General features: G+C 40.0%; 1 protein-coding gene across 1 annotated transcript; it reads right to left on the reverse strand.

The window, feature by feature from the left end:
* Positions 1-1720: 1720 nt before the first annotated feature.
* ccnk (cyclin K) lies at positions 1721-10279 on the reverse strand. The gene is made up of 11 exons (XM_028440270.1): positions 10106-10279; positions 8655-8878; positions 8439-8520; positions 5667-5798; positions 5475-5580; positions 4466-4523; positions 4220-4389; positions 3938-4146; positions 3467-3497; positions 2503-2574; positions 1721-2357 (listed from the first exon to the last, which is right to left on the reverse strand). The coding sequence occupies exons 1-11, from the start codon at positions 10112-10114 to the stop codon at positions 1852-1854; spliced, it is 1599 nt and encodes a 532-aa protein (XP_028296071.1). The 5' UTR covers positions 10115-10279; the 3' UTR covers positions 1721-1851.
* Positions 10280-21838: the final 11559 nt, after the last annotated feature.

A 21838-nucleotide genomic window follows, 5' to 3' on the forward strand; every position in this document is an offset into this window, starting at 1 on the left:
CAGTAGGTGGCGATGTGCACCTATTTAAGTTGGTTGCAACGCGCCATTAACCAAGAACAACGCGGACTATGGCCAATTCACCATAAATCCAACTTTGAAGTATAGTTTAACGCCTTAATCGACACATGACCACGATCTGCTGTGTTTTTTGTCATATGGTGAATTGGCCCTCGTCAGCTTCCGTAAAATTGACTTCATTAGCACACCTTGGACTTTTATTACGATATTTTATTTTTAGTTAATTTCCGAAATATCAACTTAAATCTCGACTTTACTCTTGATATGCTCAAAATGATTTTCTCTTATCAAAATTGGCCCTATTCTGCTTCCTTAATGTATTGATTTACACTCCTTAAACTTTGTGAGAAATAAACTCCACGATTGGTTTCAGCAGGTGTGTTTTTGCATGGCATGTTTCTTAAAGTTATCTTTTGTTTTCCTAGAATTTAATAAAAAGTAAGTCTTCCCTTTTTGATGTCACCATACCGTGAAATACTAACGTTAAAAAAAAATAATAACAAAAAAAAAAAGATTTTCCTTGATGGCAATATGAACAAACACTGTTTGTCGATGTATTTATTACCAGGGATCAAGATGGAAGTGCTCTCTGTAGCCTGTGAAATCATTCCTTCCATCTCTGCAGCCATTTGGTCCAAGTTAGAACATTAGTGAGGAACCTCCGTCCTCTAAAATTAGCAAAAAGCTGTATCTGTTAGATTTTATTTTTTTTTAAGTGACCTTTTTTCTAGGAACTTATTTGAAGCCATGATACAATTTTGAATACTCTATAGATATGCATATATAAATATATATATATATATATATATATAGATGGCATTTGATGACGGGCCGCATTTTTCTTAGATTTGGAACCTGTTTTTTTTTTTTGTTTTGTAAAGAAAACATTTTGTTTTAAGAGAGCGTACACAATCCTCTACTATTTCTGTCGTACCATGGCTGTAACCTCCTCTCCAAAGTTTCAACGATAAAAAAGCTGAAATAAGCCACTTTTAGAGAAAATTGGGTGAAAGAAATAAACAAGTTGTTCAAATATTACGTTGAAGGGTGTCTTTTGTTCCCCTCTTGTTACTGTATTTCAGGCTTTAAAAGAGTTGCACTGCCCCCTGCTGGTAGTAGACAGAAATATGACTAAGCTTTTTATTAGTGTTTGAGGCCTTTACAGGCAAACTAAATGTTATCTACATCATATTACATCATTTAGGTTATAGTCCTATTTACTATAGTAAGTCAATAATTTGTATACATTAATTTAACCAATTCAAGCCCCATGGTCTCCAAGGTGAATACACAACTCAACTTAAAGTAATAAAAGCAGGTTTTTAATGTATTATGAGACAGAACAGAAAAAGATGTGTTGGACTGTCTAGTTTTTTATTCACATTTGTGTTGAATGAAAACTACTAGTGTTTGCAGAGCAGATTCAGTGAAAACAACTGGGGGAAAAAAAGCATTTAATGGACAAATGATAAGAAAAACAAAGTAAACTGAAACTAAAATATATTCTAACGTGTTTCTCAGTCTGCAAACTTAGTTTAACACTGAGCACATCTGGGTCACATTTGATCTGTTCAGATTTTAGGTGAAAATAAAAAATCTTTTAAAGAAAATGTTAATTTAAAAATTGCTGGAGAGATCCTGAAATCTGTCCCACGATTCTGGGTAGAGCATGTCAACACAAACCAAAATAAGAAAATCCTTATCATTCCTGGTACTTTCTTACAACAGAAGCAATGATCAGGGAACTGGCCACTTCTACCAAACACGTCCAGCTGTTTCTCATTTCCTGTCTCTGAGGAAGCTCCGCCCCTTTACAGCTACCAAGGTCCACTCTCATCTCATCCAGCCACTGCGGTTCATCTGCATACCAGGGGGAGGCGGTAGAGGCACTTGTGACTGTCCCGGGGGTGGAGGGTACCCGCCTGGCGGCAGACCAATGCCAGGGGGCGGCACGTGACCTGGGGGCAAGCGTGGATGGGGGGGAGGGTAGCTGTTGTAGCCTGGGGGCGGGTACGTCGGCGCCAAGCTGGGTGGTGGGTAGGAGGTAGGTGGTGGGGGAGGGGGCGCTGCGGGCGGTGGGTAGACATGTGGATGGTACGCAGGCATTGGGGGGGCGTAGCTGGGTGGCATGGGGGCGTAGGAGGGGCCTTCGGTCTTCATCAAGGACTGCAAGCTCTGGTAACCCTCGCCTGACATGTAGGAGCTGGAGGTGGACATGAGGTAGTTGGATGGTGGAGGGGGAGGTGGGCGGTGGGGCAGCGGCGGGGGCTGGTGTGGGGGCGGAGCGTGCGGAGGAGGAGGGGCCGTCTCGGATCCAGGCTCTGCCTCTGCTGGAGGAGCTGCAGGGATGGAGACAGAACAGAGGGTAACATTAGTGTCACTCTCAGATCCAGCACAAATCACTAATCTGAGTTTGATCTACAATGTCAGGACGTCCACATGACTCAGGATTATAAATCTAACCATGATGGGGGGCTCTCTTACCAGGAGGAGGCTGTGATGTTGGGAGTGGAGGCATGGAACTCTCCAGTCTGGGAATCTTCAATCCAACTTGTTCTGAAATTAAAAATCAAGCAGACGATGAAAATAAAAACTGACTTCAAACTCTAACTTCTGTGAACACAAAACTGAATTAAAAGCTTTAATCTCATTCTAAGACTATTGATGTTCTACTTTGAACTTCAAAAACAATGGGATGTCGGTGTATAGCATATGAGTCAAACTCAAGGCCCGGTGGCCCAATCCAGTCCTTTAGAGCAGGAGTGGAGCACTCCAGTCCTCAAGGGAACGGATTCCTGAGACTTTTAGATATGTCCCTGCTCTAACACACCTGGTTGAAACTAATGTGTTGTCATCAAGCTCTGTGGAAGCATTATAATGAACTGGTCATTTGATTCAGGTGTGTTGGAGCAGAGATATCTAAAGTCTCAGGAATCCGGGCCTCGAAGACTGGAGTTCACCATCTCTGCAGAAGTAAGTGAAAATGAGAGTGAAAACATGTATCTTTGTGTAAATGAAACTCAGCAATATTTGTAGGAGCTCACAGTTTTCCAGGTGCTTAAATCACATGATTGCAGTCATTTCTAAAGTTAAACTGTTTACAAAGAACTGCAAAATTCTTACCCAATCATTCAGTTTTCCTCAAATTATTGCAGAATAAATCGCTTAACTAAATAGAAATTGGTCACAAAATCTAAGAAATATAAAGTGAAGACCCTGTTGGGCCTGATATCTGTCACTTATTGCTTGGATATTGTCAGTTTTACATATTTTGTATTTTATGTATATGTAGAAATGTAAACTAGGGCACAATAATGTTGAAATCACTTGTTTTCACGCATAAAATCTGTGGCCCACTTGAAATCAAACTGCTCCGTATTTGGCCCTTGAACTAAAATGAGTTTGCCGCCCCCTGGTGTATGGCATGCAGCGTATCAACATGTTTTACCTTGAGCCTTTACATCTTCTTTTGGAGATGCCTGGAGTGCAAAAAAAAACCAAATTGAGAGTTAAAGGTGTGTCTGGATAATATTTTGGAGTCTTAAAGCAGAACTAAGTAACTTGCGCTTAGCGCTCCTCCTAAAGGTCCCTTTTGGTTATGCCACTGTCGTAAAAACTCTGCACACCCGTCGCCTGAACCGCTCTGAAAATGAATAGATAGATGGATGAATATTTGTGTGTGTGCTGCCTGATGGAGCGCTGGGAAAGACCCCCTATAAACACTTGTATTACCATCACAGGGACTACGAGAAGGATTTATTAAGGTGAAAAAGTTACTTAGTTCTGCTTTAAGGAACAAATACTCATACACAGAACAGACAGAGACAGAAAGCTGTGACTAAACTGTAATAGACAACGTGAGGTATTAATTCATAAGTGTTCTTTTTGCAGCACTGAGGCAGTTTAAGCGTTTCCTTACGTGTGTGCGTTTGAGCATGCGTGCTGGGCTGCCACTCTGTGGAGACGTCTTCTTCGGAGGCGGGGGCGGAGGGTTGGTCGGCGGGGGCTGGCCCTGTGGAGCGGGTGGAGGTGGGATAGGGAGCGCGGCTGCCCGCTCCTTCTCTTGTATCTGCTGAGGGATGGGCTTGTTCCCCTGTGAGTACAGGTCCAGGATCTGGTGGCAAATGTCTGAGAAAAGTGTGTTTGGGTTAGACTTGGGTCGGTGGAACCCGTGTGAGCAGCCACGGGCTGAGCTGGGTACCTTCCAGTAGCTCCACTGGGACGTCCTGCACAAACTGCTCCCACCAGCGGCGAGACGACTGCTTGCTCGTCCACTCCTGGATGTCGAACTTGCAGAGGCGACCTGCGAGGTACATGACGGCCACGGCGATGATCTCAGGCTCCCACTGCAGGGACAGCATGGTGCACAGGCTGCAGAGCATAGAGCAGCACACTGGTCAGACAAAGGACACACGCTGATCATTCACAACTCGGACCAACACGTTACCTGTCGTTGACGAAGGTCCAGGCCATTTGGAGAACTTTGCACACTTTGCTTTTATCGCCTGTGAATGAAGACAAATTTGGTTTCACATGTTCCTCGTGCGCGACTCAATCTGACAAACGGTTACGATTAGTGATGGACCAAAATTCCAGCCACGGAAAACACTTTTCTCACCGAAACAGGATGTTTTAAAGACGCGATTAAATGCTGCGGTTATTTCAATACATCTGAGGCAGATTTGATGGAGCACGCAAGTGGATGATATCAGATAGCTAAGGATTAAAACATGACGATCTCCCAAATCACAGATCGTAGAACTGACTGTAGTGCACATTTTATCCACCCCTATTGTTAAATAACGTAAAAAGACTGACTAAAAGAATTTGACGTTTTGCATGTTAAAGTGCTTATGTACATTATCCCCCTTTTTTTTTTTTTATATTTAGGACGATGAAATTAAATGGGTGAATTGGTTTGTTTTATTAGTAAATAGCTTCAAAATCTAAATTATCCGAATGAAAAAAAAAATTGTGATAAAATCGTGATTTTTACAAAGAAAAAATTGTGATAGTTTCTTTCCCCATATCTCCCACCCTGACTTGGATGAGATTCAAATTAAACCAGCACACATGAGACATGATCCACATACTTGGATAATAAATAAAGCTAAGAAGCTGATTTTCATCAAGAACTTTAATGCACTTAGTGTTTGATTCTTTTAACAGCTCAGTCAGTTATAAGCCTGTACAATATTATTTAATGTATGAGTGGGGTCAGGTTAAACATTTTATATTGAGCATTGTTGGAATGTCGGTGCTAAATAATTTTATTCTTTGAAGCATTAATATTAATGTATACGATTGCAGTGTTTTAATGTTAGTAAAGTTATTACACATTCAGAGCCAGAAATGCAATGGGACTAAAAATGTGCATAATTTATTTCGGTGTTTTGGCCGTGATTTACTCATTTTCGGTTTTTCATTTCAGTGCATCCCTATTAACGATGGCTGACCTTTGAGCTGCTTCACGTAACGCAGCAGGAACATGTAGGGATGCTCCACCTGAAGGTCAAACTTGATGGTTTGAAGCAAGATCCTCTCCAGCACCATCACCTCCTCCTGTTCAAACAAGACATTTCAGACAAATGCAACTGAAACTCCACCTCTAGGTCAACTTAAGGCTTGTCATTGCTAAAGAAAAGCACCTTTGGGTCATCTCCGAACTGAGCAAACTGCACGTCGTTCAGTAGGCTGCGGGCTGTTTTAATGATATCTTTGCATTTCTTGGGAGTTTCTTCCACTTTACCAGCCAGGAACAGACAGCAGCCTCCTGTAACCTGATTAGACAACAACACAACACTCACATCAGGTCCACTTAGCTGAAAGTAATGTTTGTCTGGTTGTTTTAAAGACAGTGGCAAGAAAAAAAAAAAACAAGTGCTTATATGAAAAATACTTCAGTACCAACTCATTTTCACTCCAAAATTAGCTTCAGTTAGCACTAATTTTTTTGTTTAAACTACACAAATAATTCCACTTCTGTCTATCGAATGTGAAAATAATCAATTCAGCTAAAGTTTGTTTTTGCAGAAAGTCTCCAAGTAACTGCTTGAAACAAATAAATTCAACTTAAGGGGCGTTCATTGCCACAAATCTGATGATGTTTCACGATTCGCATATACCCGGATACTAAACGTTAAGGCTGAACAATTAATTGCAATCGTGATATTGTCAAGATATCAAAACGCAATTTTTCTAATCGCAAATGCTATGATTTTTTAAATTTTATTTTTTCTTTGCCTACACATGCTGTCAAAGGTTGTTGGGAGTTTGATTTACCTGAAAAACACCCAACTGGTTAAAGCAGAAATTAGTTCTCCTTTGTTACTGACTGGATATTAGTGAGCTTTATTTGTAGATCTGCTTATTTTATTTATAAACTATCCTGTTAAGATCAGTGTGTTTAGGAAGTGCAATCCACATGTTTACATGTTTCATGAAACGTGAAGTTAGTTAGATAAGTTGAAGAGGTAAAGCCACAGATTTGTTTGCTTTATTGTTGTAAACTGTGCTTTAAAATTCATATTTATTTAAAATTTAAATAAATCTGAAATTGTTTATTATGAAAGATTGATAAGAGGCCCTTGAAAAAATAGTCACATTAAATCGTAATCCCAATATTGAGGGGAAAAAAAAAAAAAAAATCGCAGTTATTTTCCAAAACCTTTCAGCCCTACTAAACACTACAATATACATCGCAATATTAATAATTGCAAGTACAAAATGGTATGAAATATAAGTTATTTCATTTTGCGAGATGTAGTAAATGGTAAACTGTAATTCAAGTACGAATATCAAAAACAAGTGGTATGTTTATCAAACTGTCCAATTACATTTTTCAAAAAAGTTAAACTTTTGCTTCTACAACAGATTCTGTTTCTGTTGTTATTATTATTATTATTATTTTTTAAAGTAACCACATCTATAAAGTAGGGATGGGACTTTTTGTCGACAAAACGACCGACATTCGACACATGCTCCCCTCGACAAAAAAAATAGAGTGTCGACATGTCGAGGGGGCGGGGCTTGTGGGATTTCCAGATTGCATTTTTATTTTTTCACCTCTCGAATGGAACCTGAAAACACCGGCACCGCGAAGAAGGCAGCTTTCATCGCATCCTTTTTGGATCCACGTCACAAACACCTAAAGTTCACGACCAAGGAGGTTAAGGAAGCTGTGCAAGAAAAGGTTAGAGATCTGTTGTCCGGCCTCCGTGCGGTCTCAGGTGATAGTGCGCGCGTTGATGACGAGTCCGGGCCCGCTAAAAGGGCTAAACAGGTGGATGCAATGGTTTCATTCTTCGGAGAGGACTATTTCAAGGGGGACACGGTCACATCTGACCATTCTGAAATAGAACGTTACACAAACGAAGAAGGAATATCACCCAGTCAGGATCCTGCGCTCTGGTGGTCTCTCAATGAGTCCAGATTTAAAAACCTGAGCCGTCTGGCAAAAGCCTACCTCTGCATCCCCGCCACATCTGTGCCGGCGGAAAGAGTGTTTTCAGCCGCAGGACTGGTCGTGAATAGACTCCGCAGTCGCCTTCTACCCAAACATGTAGACATGCTTCTGTTCTTAAACAAAAATTAGGCCGAAATGGTAAGATACCTATATATATTTTATTTTCACTGAGATCTGAGTTGTTGGTGTTAGGCTCCGTCCTTTTCTGTGGTTTAAAAAAAAAATGGGCACGCTGTTTTTCGATTTTAATTGTTGCTTATTTTCACGAGTGATAAACATGTTCATTTAGTTTGTTTTTTTTTATTTGTAAAAATAACTTGTTTAGGCTACATGTAGCCTACAAAACTAAATAATAAATGAACTGGCTGTTTTATTTCTGTAAATTCCAAACGGCAAAAAGTACGTCTTATGTGTTTGTAAGGCTGTTGAATAAACATCTTAAATTTCTCTCTCTCGTTTTTATTATTACTGCTTTAATGGTCAATATTGGACACTAGAGCCATGTTTTTTAGACTAAAATTAACTAGTACAACAGTATAGATTATTTTCCACCCTCCGCATTGCTGCTGCTCTTTAAAAAAAAGAAAAAAAAAAAAAGGCCGACAATTCGACAAAAAGTCGACACATGGGCCTCGACAATCGATTTCCCAAATCCCGTGTCGTTCCCATCCCTACTATAAAGGTGTGTCCAGTATGTTTTATGAAAAAATATAATTACTTCCAAGCTAAAATGCATTGAGGAGTTTTAACAATGTCTTTGTGGTTCATTGACACCTAGTGCGACGCAATTGAATGTTTTTTTTTTTTTTTTTTTTTTTTGTTAAAAAATGTATTTTAAAAATCAATTGAGATTTTTCTGGATCAATACAATAATCGCGCAGTGAAATATTGCGATACATCGCCAAATCTATTTTTTCTTGCATCCTTAACAATGTTTTAAATGCGTTTTACTTACATATCTGGGAAACTGCTTGAAGGAGTGAAACATATAGAAACGGTGGAAATAAATGATGCCAGTTGCCAGTGTGTCATAGTGTCTGCGGACAAGTCAAGGGCCATAAAGGTGAGCTGATGATGACACACTAATTGCATCTTTAAAATGTTTAACAATGTTACAACAATAAATAGAACATTCCTATCGTTTTCAAACCAGCTGATCAATGGAGGATACAGGCCGAGCCGAGTCCCCACGTCAAAGATGAAGCGGGCGCCCTCCCTTCGATAGCGCACCTCCGTTCCAGGATCCAGCCCTTCAGACTGGGAGGGGGTGTGGACTAGATCTTTCTTGTCCCAATACCAGCAAGGTTTGGTGTGGTCCAGCATGGCCTGGCCCGTCACTGAAAAGCTGAGTTCCTTCATGTATTGAGGTGAGGCGGTGGAGGGCCCAGCACTGAACTGCAATGACAGCGACAGACTAGCATTAGATGCTAATTAACAATGTCCAAGGTTTTCACCAGCGCTGTTGAGCGTAGTGGCCCCCACGACGCTGTGAAAACACAACCGAAAAGCCCCCCTATGCTATGTTTCAACCAGCGTAGGGGGCTTTTCTGTGGTGTTTTCCTTTTTCATCCGGTACCGTCGTAATAATTTTGGCACACTTGGATAGAAAAGGGAACTTCCAGGCGTGCCATCAGCCACACCGTCTATTATTTAATACAGGCCATTTACTCGGATGCTCCTGTCTTCACTTGAGAACCCCTGCAGCCACTTAGCTGCCCCCGATGTTGCCTGTGTGCATCCTCCACTTTGTAACCCATAATCACCGTCCAGTATAAATGCTGTGCTACGGATCCCAGGAAGAATAGCAGCAGCTTTAGCTGTGGCTAATGGGGATCCTAATAAATAAACAATCTAAACCAGCGATTCACAACTGGTGGGTCAGGACCCAAAAGTGGGTCGTGGACAGCTGGTCAAAAATAAATAATGTCTCTCGTGTTGAACTTGTCTTTCATTTTTGAAAGAAACTTTTCTTATGACAGGCATATGTGAAATGCATGTTGAAAAAAAGTAACATTTAGGGTATTTCCTGGGTTAGGGCTAAAATAAAAGGGTTAGCAAGGTAGCAAAAAAATAAATAAGAGCTAAAATAAAACTGACGGAACTTAAGTAACGTGGTGCACCTATCACGTGACCTAAACTGGCCAATGAGTTTTTAAGTACAGTCTAATTGTAAAACAAAGTGGTGTCAGTTGTGTTTATAAAACTTTACATTTCCCAACCCATCTATGCTAACTTAACATGACCGGAAGACACTAAAGAATGGTTAAAATTGTTACAAATAAAGACTGCTATAGAAGTTTTAAAACAGAAGAAAGTAGGTTTATGATAATCTTCACTGCTAGCTGTTTATCACGATGACGTTAAGTGAGTAGTGTTATGCTGCTAGTAGTGTTTTTTTTTTTTTAATTTTTATTTTGCTTAATTGCAGCACTATACAAAGAAAATGTCAATAAAAGCCCCGGAGAGGTAAAGTTACAAAATAAGCGATAAAGCGGCATGTGTCGCTGCTCAGACGTTAGCTTAGCATCAGCTAGCATTCTAGCTTAGCTGACAGTCATAGTGGAGGACTGTGCACTTCCGCCTTCCTGTCCTACACTAGTTCACAACAAACCCATTCCTTACCTTTGACATGTAGGCGTCTGTGTGAATCTATTAACACGGCGAGGTATCGGATTCATCCGCACAGACTGAAGTTCAATTAGTTCACTATGGCAACATTAGTCCCCATTGTAACAACAGCAGCGCCATTTTGAAATGGTCTTCTTCTTCTTCTTCTTCTTCTTCTTCTTTGTGGCTTTGTTATGGCGGTTGGCATTCATTTGGTGCATTACCGCCACCCACCGGCTCATGAGCAGGCCTAATCTAAGAAAACCAATCTAACCTGAAATTATAAAATAAAAAAATACCTAAAATAAAATAATCCCCCCCCCCCAACTGGGCTCTACACCTTCCCTCCTCTAGCTTTGCTGTCACTCTCTTAACATTATTTTAACTTCCTCCCATGACAGCTCCCTCATATTCAAACATGTCTCTCCTTTTGTCACTATTATTTTAATCTTTTCTGTTTCTGTGCAATTGATCACTTATGCAACAAATAGTATGAACCTATCCAAAGGAATGTTCCACTGGTGTCCTCCTTTCTCTGAATGATCACCATTGTTCATTTTTCCCCTCTCCTCTCTTTGCTCCTGTACTGTTTGCTTTTCTTCTGTCACAATCTCTCCCATTATCTCAATCTTTTTTTTCCCCTTTTCTACTCTTTTCACTGCTTCAGCATAGCTGATGTCATTAAACCTTTTAACTTTCTCCACTTCCTCTGCTTTCTTCCTCATCTCACATGTTCTGTCCATGGACCACAAATCTGAACACAATAGAATTATATAGAATAGAACAAGAATTAAAATAAATATGTGCAGAATATTAGCAGGTATAGTTACACATTTTTAATATTAATATTCAATTAAGAAAAAAACATGTATAGTGCTTGTACAGGGTGTGTTTCATGTTTATTATAACTTTTTAAGATATTATGAGGAAAAATAAAATTGGGCGGTGCAATTTGGCGCCCCACCAGCAGGCCGCCTGTGTTGCCTGCCTGGAAGGCCGGCCCTGCTCGGTGCTCTCCTCCACAGTTGCTGCATTTTAGCCGCACGTCTTCACTGCATGCCTCCAACATATGTTCCTCACTGCACTTTGGACACCTCTGTTTACCCTCTACACACCACTGCCACGTGTCCAAACCTGTGGCGCCTGTAGCACTTGAGTGGACCCTCACTGGGTAATTCATATACCCTATCATTATCGAAAAACCTTCTACCCTCATTCCTTCCTCATTTCTGTATAATCTCTTCATTCTAATCTCTTTTTCCAGTTTCTCCTCATTTGCAATTCCAGATATCACTCTTATTGTTACTTTATTTTTTCCAATCACAAACCTATCACAGCCGTTCCTTCCACACACACTCTTCATTTCCGTTGCTTTATCTTTCTGTCTCTTTGTCTTACAAACAATCAGCAAACTACCATCCCTCACAAACTTCGCCATTTCAATTTCTCCTACTTTACTTTTTAACTTCTTAGTTAATGCCAAAAAACTCACATCAAACGCCTGCGCACCCGCCGGCTGTTTTGAAATAGATGCAAACTATTTCCACGACTGCTACTCTTCAGTATTTTTCTTTTTCTTTATTATTTTACATTTACTATTAAAATTTATGCTTTATTTATGTTTTGCTAATTTATAAAATTATAGTTTGTTTTACAATAATGAAACGGACACGTTACTTCCCATTATGTCCACTGGAGGGAGACAAAGCTCTACTCATGGATAAGTGCAGAAGGATGGAATTTATTTTATTTTATTTTATTTTTTACCTATTCTTATTAGATGTTATATGATGAAGAATTAAAGATTTTTGATGATTTCCCTGATAAGTGCATTGTGGTGTAGTGGTTAGCACATCTGTCTCACTGCAAAGAGGTCTGGGTTAAAGCCCTGTAGTAGACACTTGGGTCAATTCTGTGTGAAGTCTGCATGTTCTCCCTGTTTTATCCATGCAACACTATTTTTTATTAATTCATGCAATTGTTTCATTTTCATTACATTTCATATGGAATCTTCACACTCCATTTTTTCTAGCCACTAACTAACAACTTTTAACTAATCATAAAAACTTGTAAAATCTTCTTACATTTTAACAATTTTGTAATTTTTTCCAACAAAAAATAATTTTTTTTTAAACACATCACAATGCAAACATTACAATTGCAGCTTCTTTAGCCAAATCTGCAACACTTAAAAACATTTGTCCCGAAATTTCAGTGAAAATAAACATTTATAGTTGGTTAATTTTATACAAAAATTGATCAAGTGCAGCAGTTATTTAACTCTACTAAGGCACTAACTATATCTGTCTTCTGTATTTGATGATATCTACAATAGTTGCTGTACTATAGTGCTCAGTTTTGGAGTATGTGTTGTCAATTTTGGTTTACTAAAGCACGAGTAGACTTTTGCTCATGAAGCAAAAAGTGTCACTCACTAGTACAGGGGTCTGCAACCTGCGGCTCTGGAGCCTCATGTGGCTCTTTGACTCTTTTGCAATGGCTCCCTATGCTTTAAAAAAAAACCTATTGAAATAAAGAGTTGTTATTTTCCAACAGAGGCTATTATTGATTAATGACAAATAAAATCAAGATATAACAAAATAAATCACATTATACAATGACTCAGCACCTTCCTACTTCACTTCCTGCAACATCTACAGACCATCAACTTTCCTCCACCTGTGGCTAACCTTAAGTTTTAAATCCCTGGTAAATAACTAAACCAACAAAAACACTATTCTGGAAGAAAATAGAGATTTTAATAGTGTGGGGACGGATTCATTTAACCACCAATGTGCAGGTTAAATATGCATGTTTTATGTGTGGTAAGAAATGAGAAATTAGCATGTGTTGATCACATGATCATGTGTTATCAAACTTCAAGTTACTTTTTGTGGCCCTTTAAATACATTAACTAAAAATAATCTTCTTTATATAACATTGTGTTCATGTAAACTGAGATGTGTAAGAATTTGAAGATGCAAGATACTGTTTAGTTGTTATTTCTTGATGTTAATTTATTTCATTTTATTTTAATCTGTTTTTTAGTTGCCATTTACATGATCAACATGAATCAAATCATGAAATCAAACATTATTCTATGTCATTTTAATTGTATAGAATTTCATTCACTGTATTGTCTTCATTGAGAAGGTTTTTTTTCTGGCTCCAGGAGGACTTTAATCCAGGTGAGATGAGGCAAAATGGCTCCTTTGAGAGTAAAGGTTGCAGATCCCTGCACTAGTACTACTAATTGGCACTTTACGAATAAAGTTGAATTGTATTGACTTGATTCCTTTTCACATGCATCCATCTGATGATTTGAATAAGATACTTAAAATATACTTAAAAAAGAGATTTTAACCTAAAAATGAAATGGCAGCTTTAACCCAGAAAGTTTCAACCTCTGAAAGCATTTCAGCATCACATCCAACAAAGATTACAGAGGAACATTGTTGTTCCATTAGTGTAAAACTGACCTGTTCCATAGAACCTAACACACACACTTCTTTGAAGCGTAACAGGATATTCAGAAAAGAAAGAAAGAATAATTTAATTATTTTTTAACATATTTTTTTATTGACTTTTAGAAGCTTTTGGAATGGTGGGGACACACAGAGCACCTGGAGAAAACCCACAAATGTCTTTTTTTTTAAAAAAAAATGGAGGTAAGGGGTGAGAAGAGGAGGAAGCAGAGGTGGGAACCAGTCTCAAGTCATGTCACTAAAGTCCTGTGTCAACTACCAAGTCAAGTTTTGAGTCAAGGCAATTCAAGTCTAAGTCAAATGTAGTGTCTGGACATGAGTGCTTTTTTACACGCCTGCAGTTATACGTGCCTATCTCCTGTCCAGGTTCCTGACACACCCACCACACGTAAATCGACCAAAAGCACATAATTGAAGGCGGTCTGAAGCCAGGGAGGCGGACTGGGCTATGATGTTCTTTTTTCGTTCCGTCTAGAACTGGTAAATGTGAGTGTGACCGTGTCAGTTTGGATAGATTCTTCCATGTTGCGTAAACTGTAACTGAGTCCAAGCTTCTAGTGCAATACAATGTTTCACCTTTTCGGGGTGCGACACTTATTCCAGGTTCAGAAGCACGTAAGAGAACTTAAGCCACCGGGAGAATGTGCGAAAGGCCAGATTTGACTGGGAACGCCCACATTTCAGGGTCGCTTCATCCAGAGTGCGTAACTTGGATAAAAGCTCGCACTTAAGTACAGGGGCAGAATAGCGAGTAGCCAAAAACAGCGCCGCTGCCATGACTTCAGCTCATGGGAGAACACGTCTCAAATAGAGCAAAGAGAAGGTGTAAAAGTGCACTGTCCTTTCAGAACACATTGGATTACAATATGCTCAAAGGTGATTATGGATTTTTGACCAAAAAAAAACAGAAAAAGCTTACTGCAGCAGTCACGAGTCATTTGCCTTCAGGTCTACGTCGAGTTGCAAGTCCTTTGTGATTTTGTCAAGTCGAGTCCAAATTTGTGACTCAAGTCCAAGTCATGAAACTCAAGTCCACACCTCTGGGAGGAAGTAGAATGAAGAGGGGGAAAGGGATTTAAAGAAGTAAAGAGTTAAAGGAGCATAGGGCAGGATCTAGAAATCAGACTCAATAGTGACACCATAGTGGTTAGTGTAGCTGCAGCCATCAGCCAAGCTGCCGCGGGTGTGCGCATCAACTGTTTGCTAGCTCTGTCTGCTAGCTCATAGCATCTCTTCTTCACTGCTAGAATAACTGCATGCCAACCGACCACTGGTCCAAACAAATATCTGACGTAAATACAGTGCAAGTCCAATTGTTAAGGCACAAAATACATTTTCAGTTGCGCTTTTAAAAAGAAAAAGAACTATTATGCAGTTCCTCCTCCCACCCACTCCGTAGCCGAGCTCATGCTGCTTTATAAACACGAGACAGAGTGTGGGGGCGGGGCGTTTGCCGGTACATACATAGACTGTAGAAAACACATACATAGAAATGCGCGAAGTATGCTGAAATGCTCACTTTCGTGGGCGTGTCTGTTTACATGTGTATCATGGCAGAGAGCTTCCTGGAGACATGGCTTCTCCAACTCAGTGCCGCGTCAAATTCGTCATCAAAGTGGGAACACGTCATCAAATTGGAGCGAAGTGTTTGGGCTCGCCCTGCATTAAGAAATGAGCAAATCACTCTCTAACTAACGATTGAGGGAATCAATGAAAAAAATCACTTTGGGCATGTGTAGGAAGCCTTAATAGAACTTTTATTATGTTTAAAGCACTGAAAAGTTGATTTAGTGTAACGTGGGCCCTTTAAACAAACATAAATATGTTATTTCTTTGAGGAAAAAAGCTTTTCACAGCTTTTCACTGTTGGGTTGGACTCTGACAAGAAAATGCAACTCGACGCGCACACTTACTGTGACACGGTTATTCATTTACTCGCTGCTCATGTGACTGGTTACCGCAAGATCTGTGCACATGCATCTGTGGAGCCAAACAGTAGTTTAGTCTACTGTGCATGTCTTCTTTCAGTCTCCAAGCCGTCTTCTTCTCATTCTTTTTTTATATCCAGTAATGGGCTGCCTCTCCAAGTCGTCGGGAATGCACACCATCGTCATTTGACGTCACCATCAGCTTATTTTGATTTCATATCCACAGAACTGCACGGGAAATTCACGCCCAGAACAGCAGTACAAAATGTATCACACAATCTTTTTTAAGGCAATAGGCAGAAATTCGTGTAGGCTCATTTTCTTTGGTTTATAGCGCTTCATCACCCATTAGGATTAATTATTTTTTCACAAATCCTGCCCTATGCTTCTTTAAGAAGTAGGAAGAGGATTAGCGAAGGGGATTAGGAATTTAGATCATTTAGAAAAGGTTTGATTGTGACAAAATGGTCACTTTCTAATAATCGATATTTAGTCCTGTCTTTCCTCCTTTTCAAACCCAGTGTTGCTTCTTCTTCTTTTTCTTAGGTTTTCTGTCCTGGTTTCTCTTCTCCCGCTTCTCCAACAGGAGTTTGTATTTTTCCTCCAACATTTTCTTTGTCTCATCCTTTTGGGGTTTCTTTTCCATAACTGTGAGGTAGTCATTCCACAGGCTTTCCTCCATCTCCATCTCATTGACAGCCTCCATCATCTTGCTGATGTTCATTTGCAGGTTGTTGATCTGGGCGCTCTTGGTCTCAGAGAGCTGAATCTTCCAACTCAATTCCTCTTCCTTTGAGGCCACCTTTTCCTCCCAGATTTTAGTTGTAATTCCAATGTCTGTTTGAAAACGAAACACTTGACAATCCAGGTGTCCTTGGAGTGTGTGAATCTCATCCTGCTTCTGCTTATACTGGTTGTCCATGTTCATAATCTGCTTTTGGAGTTTGACGATGGTGGTTTGGTGATCTCGGATTGACTGAGTGAGACCCTCCACACTTCGATGTGTGTTTTGATCCATAATTATACCTCTTCTTTTTATGATATCAGTGTGTGTAAAACCAGCTAGTGACCACTGAGCAACACTACTGTATACTGTGACAACCACTGATTATAACCAAAGGAACATTTTAGAACTTTAGAATTCCAAATTTCACATGCGTTAGAATTAAGCTCCGCCCACATTGATAGAGGTGCCTTTGATGTCTTTATAGATCTTTGTATAGATTATTTAATCGCTGGGAGCCTTCATGGGGGGTCAGGGGGTGTACTGGCAATGTGGGTGTTGGCGTGGGGTGTTGCTTAGCAGTCTGTGGCTGTTGGTACTGCTCTCTCTCGGGGACAGGCGTGGCCTCCCTGCGGGCAGGCCAGTGTTGGTATTGGTGCGGGCATCTGTATCGCCATTGTAGTATTGCTTTTTGTGGTTGTGGGGCGGGACTCTCTGTGCCACTCTCCGGTGGTGGTCGCCCCTGGGACAGCGGGGGGTGGGGGTAGTTTGCTTCCTGTTATGCTTGGGGGGTGCCAATGTGCGCCCCCCTGTGGTTCAGGGTGTGCCGCGGCTGTGGGTTTCCGGCTGTGCATCTCAACGCGTCACCGGGGCCTAGGGCGCTGCCTTCCCATCTGCACCATCTATCCTCTCCAGTGGCCCGCTGTATGGATGGGCCAGGCTCACACTGGAAGGGTCTCCTACTTTTTCACTTCACCTCACTCCCAATTGGTCTGTCCAACACTTTCACTTGCACTACATTTACAGATCGAACCCTTGGTTGGCTGAGGGTATGGGGGGGCGCCTTGGACACCAACCATAGCCCTGGTGTCCAAGGCGGCCTGGGGTATGGCTGTCGTCCTGGGGAGGGCTGCTGTCGGTGCATCAGCTAGGATGGATGGATAAATGCATTGAACTGATCTGTTGTTGAACTATATACACAAATTTAAACATATAATGTGCCTCCACAATGCTAAAATCAGTTTTCTTGCAACAATAAAGTTGATAATCGAAAGTCGATGAGTGCTTTTATTGAGTTTTATTGAACCAAGAAAATCAATAAAACAGACAAAGATATATATTAATAAAATGTGCAATGATCACTACCATCTGTGCTCCCTTTGGATGTAACGCTACAAAAACAGACCACTAACAGCAACTGCAGCTTCTCCATTCTCTTTCTACTGTCACTGCTTGGGGAAAAAAAGGCAGCATTGAATCATTTACTTCACCCGAATTAAAATTTGGGATCTGCATGCATTATGGATTCAGCCCTGCTCGGACAAACCCTCTTAACGTTGGAGGAAATTTGTCGAGATGTGTCCTGTAGAAAAAGATGAGTCTTGTCTGGTTGTAGAGCCCTAAGCAAGGGAGGATCTCAATCTGTCACACACACACACACACACACACACACACACACACACACACACACACACACACACACACACACACACACACCAGTAAATCAGATAATGAATAATATATACTTATACTTACTTTATTAATATTAAACATTGCATAATGAAGCACCGACCATAAGCAAATCCCAGAGCAATATTCATATTACCAGGAGCCTTTCAGCAGTGGACTTCTCATTGTTTATGTCAGTCGTGCCACATTGCGGTTAGATACATCAACCAGGCTGCTTTGAGAGGCTTGAACGTTTAACCTCTCTTCAAAACAAAAGCTTTTTACCTCCTAAAAAATACATCATGGGTTGTTTCCATCATAAACTGTGTTAATCTTAAACTGGGTTGCGGTTTTATAATCGTCTAAGTGTAAATAGATGATAGGAATGTGAAAAGTTAAAGGGAAAGAGAGTAATGTGACGTGGAGTTAAAGGTCTCATTTCTTTACGTAATGTGAAAAGTGTGTAGTCAGCACTTTTGCGTTGCAACAAGAAAACCCTCCTGTTCTCTACAAAGGATGGATCTTGGACATTTTAGTGTGGCGTTTGAATGTTCTCCCTGTGCTTTCCTTTCCTTCTGCAGAGCAAAACTGTCTATTTATTACTTCTGTAATTATCTACCATCCCTTCAGGGTATCCAAAAACAAAACAAGTGCAGAAATTAGTTAAATTAATAATGAACACATGTTGATACACTTTAACAGTTTCATCTGTTTGATAGGTGTTTGCATCTTCTCCATTTGTGTGTGTGTGTGTGTGCCTATTGGGTTTTTATAGACAAATATATCTTCTTAGTTTAAATGGAGTCAGATATAGTGTGTGTAAAAGTGAAGGTGTGCAGTCTAAAAGATAGATGGATGGATGATGAATAGTTGGATTAATGGAAAGATGGATGGATGGACGGATGATGAAGGGGGGATGGAGGAATGGTTGGAGGATGGATGGAATGGTTGGATGGATGGATGCATAGATGGATGGATAAATGGTTGTATGTATGGATAGACAGATGATGAACGGGTGGATGGATGGAATGGTTGCATGGATGAATGGATGGATGCTAACCTTATAAAACCTTCTAAAATCACGTTTTGTGTGTACAAAAAATAAAATTCAAGCAATATTCATCCACCCATTCATTTTCTGAACCGCTTTGTCATATTTCAGGGTTGCGGGGGTCTGTCGGTGCCTATATAAGCAAAATGTAATCAATAATTATTTTCAGATTTTTAAAAAGGTTTGTTTTATTTTGGCTGATTCACAATCCCTAATCCCTCAAAACGAGGGCTTATGATTTGGGATTGGTAGAAAAGGCTTTAGCGTTACATCCTGAATATTTTGGACAAAACAAAGCCATACATCCACAAAGTGTTTCCTGTTATTTAGACAAAACATCTACATTCCCATGCAGCCTCTCCCTGGCTGTTTGGCCTGCGGTGTGTGATGTATCTCCCTCTCAGAGATGCCACTTACCACTTCAGATGCATGTCTCCTCAGAGGCAACACTTTGGACTTAAAACCATTCCTGTGTCCACAAACCGCATATTTGTGGTTAGTTGGCCCCGTGCAACCCAGCTTAAACTGCCTTTGCCCAGAGCCTGCAGTTACAAGCTATAATGGAGACATTGATGTATTATTGAAAAACCCATGGGTGAAGATCAAGGAGACTCCCGCAGCCAGCAAGGACTGCAAAATGAGGCTGTGTGTGTGTGTGTGTGAGAACTTGAGAGAAATGTTTTCCTCTCAGCATCCAACATGTCTATGGCTTCTGTTGGTGTCCTTTTGTCCTGATGCAAGGAAAAGAAGACACATTTCATGTAGTGTCACAAAAGGAGCAACAACATGCCCGCCCGGCCTCTCCGTGTTGTGCTGTTGAGTTTCCATGTGGCGTCTGCTGAGGTTATGTCTACTTGAGCCAGAGCTGAGATGACATTTCATTTATATAAATAATTACTGCCCTGAAAGTCCCAGTGGCCTGCCCTGCAGCAATCAAACTTCTAATGCTCTTAAAATTGCCAATCATGTTTTATTAATGGCGAGCTGTAAAATGTATGGCAATAGCTGCTTACTTCTTCAACTGATCCACCAGGAAACAGAATCAACTGTAAAGAGCCATAGGAAGCTTTATATTTTATTTAACAATGATTTTCAACCAAACCAAGTCACAAGTAAAAAGCGAGTGGTGAGATTAAAACGTTTGCTCCAGTTTGTAGAATGCACTTTTTTTTTTTATTTTTTACACAAAACAATGACTGATTGTTCATTATTGACATTAATTTTTTATTTTTTTATTACCAGATAGTGTAGACCTCGTTGATCAATAAAATGAAGATAATTTGCTCCAAAAAAAAAAAAGAAATGAAAGGTTAAAAGTTAGTTTTTTTTTTTTTATCTCCATCATAAACACTCAGTATGAGTAGTACGTTACTATGCAATTTCAAACACATTCTAAGTCTGACGTCAAAATGAGTATGTAGTGCGTTCACATTAGATAGTATGAACAATATTGAGTATGTGAGAAATATCTGGATGTAGAACAACATCGGGACATTTTTTTAAGCGTGCACTGTGGGCACACTAGTCATACTCAACCGCCCCATGATTATGTAAAATCGTCCTGGAACCGGCTTTAAACTAAAAATAAAACAACATCTTTTCAAAACAAAAGCATTCTTTGATCTTCCATTAGTTTTTTAAAAGCTTTTGTGATAAGGGCTCTTGTTTTGAAGTTAACCGGAAATTTTGTCATGTATTACAATGGTGGGTCTCTGAAAATCGTCCGAAATGTCGGCATGAAGTGTGCATACGCAAGTTTTTTAGATCAAATAAATGACCACATGTTGATATTCTACTTGCTCACTTTCTCACTTAAAATGATTTCAGAACTTTCGAAAGTGGCGGGTTTTGTCATTGGAAACGTGAAAGTATACTTCAGTTGGAAGAGCCATCTTTATCATACTACGAATATACTCCTTGAGTTTGTAAAATATAATAACAGAGTGTCATTTCAAACACAGCGTCGGTTTGTTGACATTTTTGCGCATTGTTTTGTGGGATTTGGCAGATGCACCAATGTGTTTTTCACAGGAAACACTGGGAATGAACTCGAACAAAAAAAGGAGTCAATCGAATCACTTGTCTGTCAAAAAACACAATAGATCACAGTAAGGAATGAAGCAAAAACACATCCCAGCATCTTGTTTACAGAACTCCACATCCCACAATGCAATGCGCGAAAATGTCAACAGAGTGTTTACGGTGGAGATTAAAACAAAACTTTTTCTATTCTTTTTAGATTAAATGATGTTTGATTCATTGATCTGTGTGTAGCAGCTTAAGTTAACCTGATCTTCTTTTTAGGGAATCTTAAATTCTGATTTGTGTAAATAATAGCAATCTTAAGGAATGTGATCCAACGTGGCTACAAACGAGTGAAATGCTGCATGTTTCGCTGGTGCCATCTATCACTCCCTGCAGGTTTGTAAAGTCTCCTCAGTACGCCAACAGAGGGTAGTGTTGCCTCACATCCCAATAACAAAGGGGGCTGTACGTGCACGTGCACATGCGCGCGCGCACGGCACCCCTCGAAGTGAGGAACTGTGTCTGCTTTATATGATTATTTGCTGATTTGATGGTAAACGGCGCAGGGGCGCGTGCAACACACACACACACACACACACACACACACACAGACATAGACACCTTTAACCAGATTTAAGAGTTTATTTTAAGTCACTAAACAAGCTAAGAGAGTTGAAATAATAGAGCTTATCACTGTAAAACAAAAAACAAAAAAAAAAAAACAACAAAAACAAAGAAAGTAAATGTGAAAAATGAAAGAAAAATATTACTGCATTAGTGGATTGATCAATAATACCAATTGTGAGTGATGACTTTGTAATTTGACAAAGCTTCACAAAGTCAGACATGACCGCTGTCTGCATGGTC

The sequence above is a fragment of the Gouania willdenowi genome, chromosome 24 (assembly GCF_900634775.1).
Source record: "Gouania willdenowi chromosome 24, fGouWil2.1, whole genome shotgun sequence".
Classification (NCBI taxonomy): Eukaryota; Metazoa; Chordata; class Actinopteri; order Blenniiformes; family Gobiesocidae; genus Gouania; species Gouania willdenowi.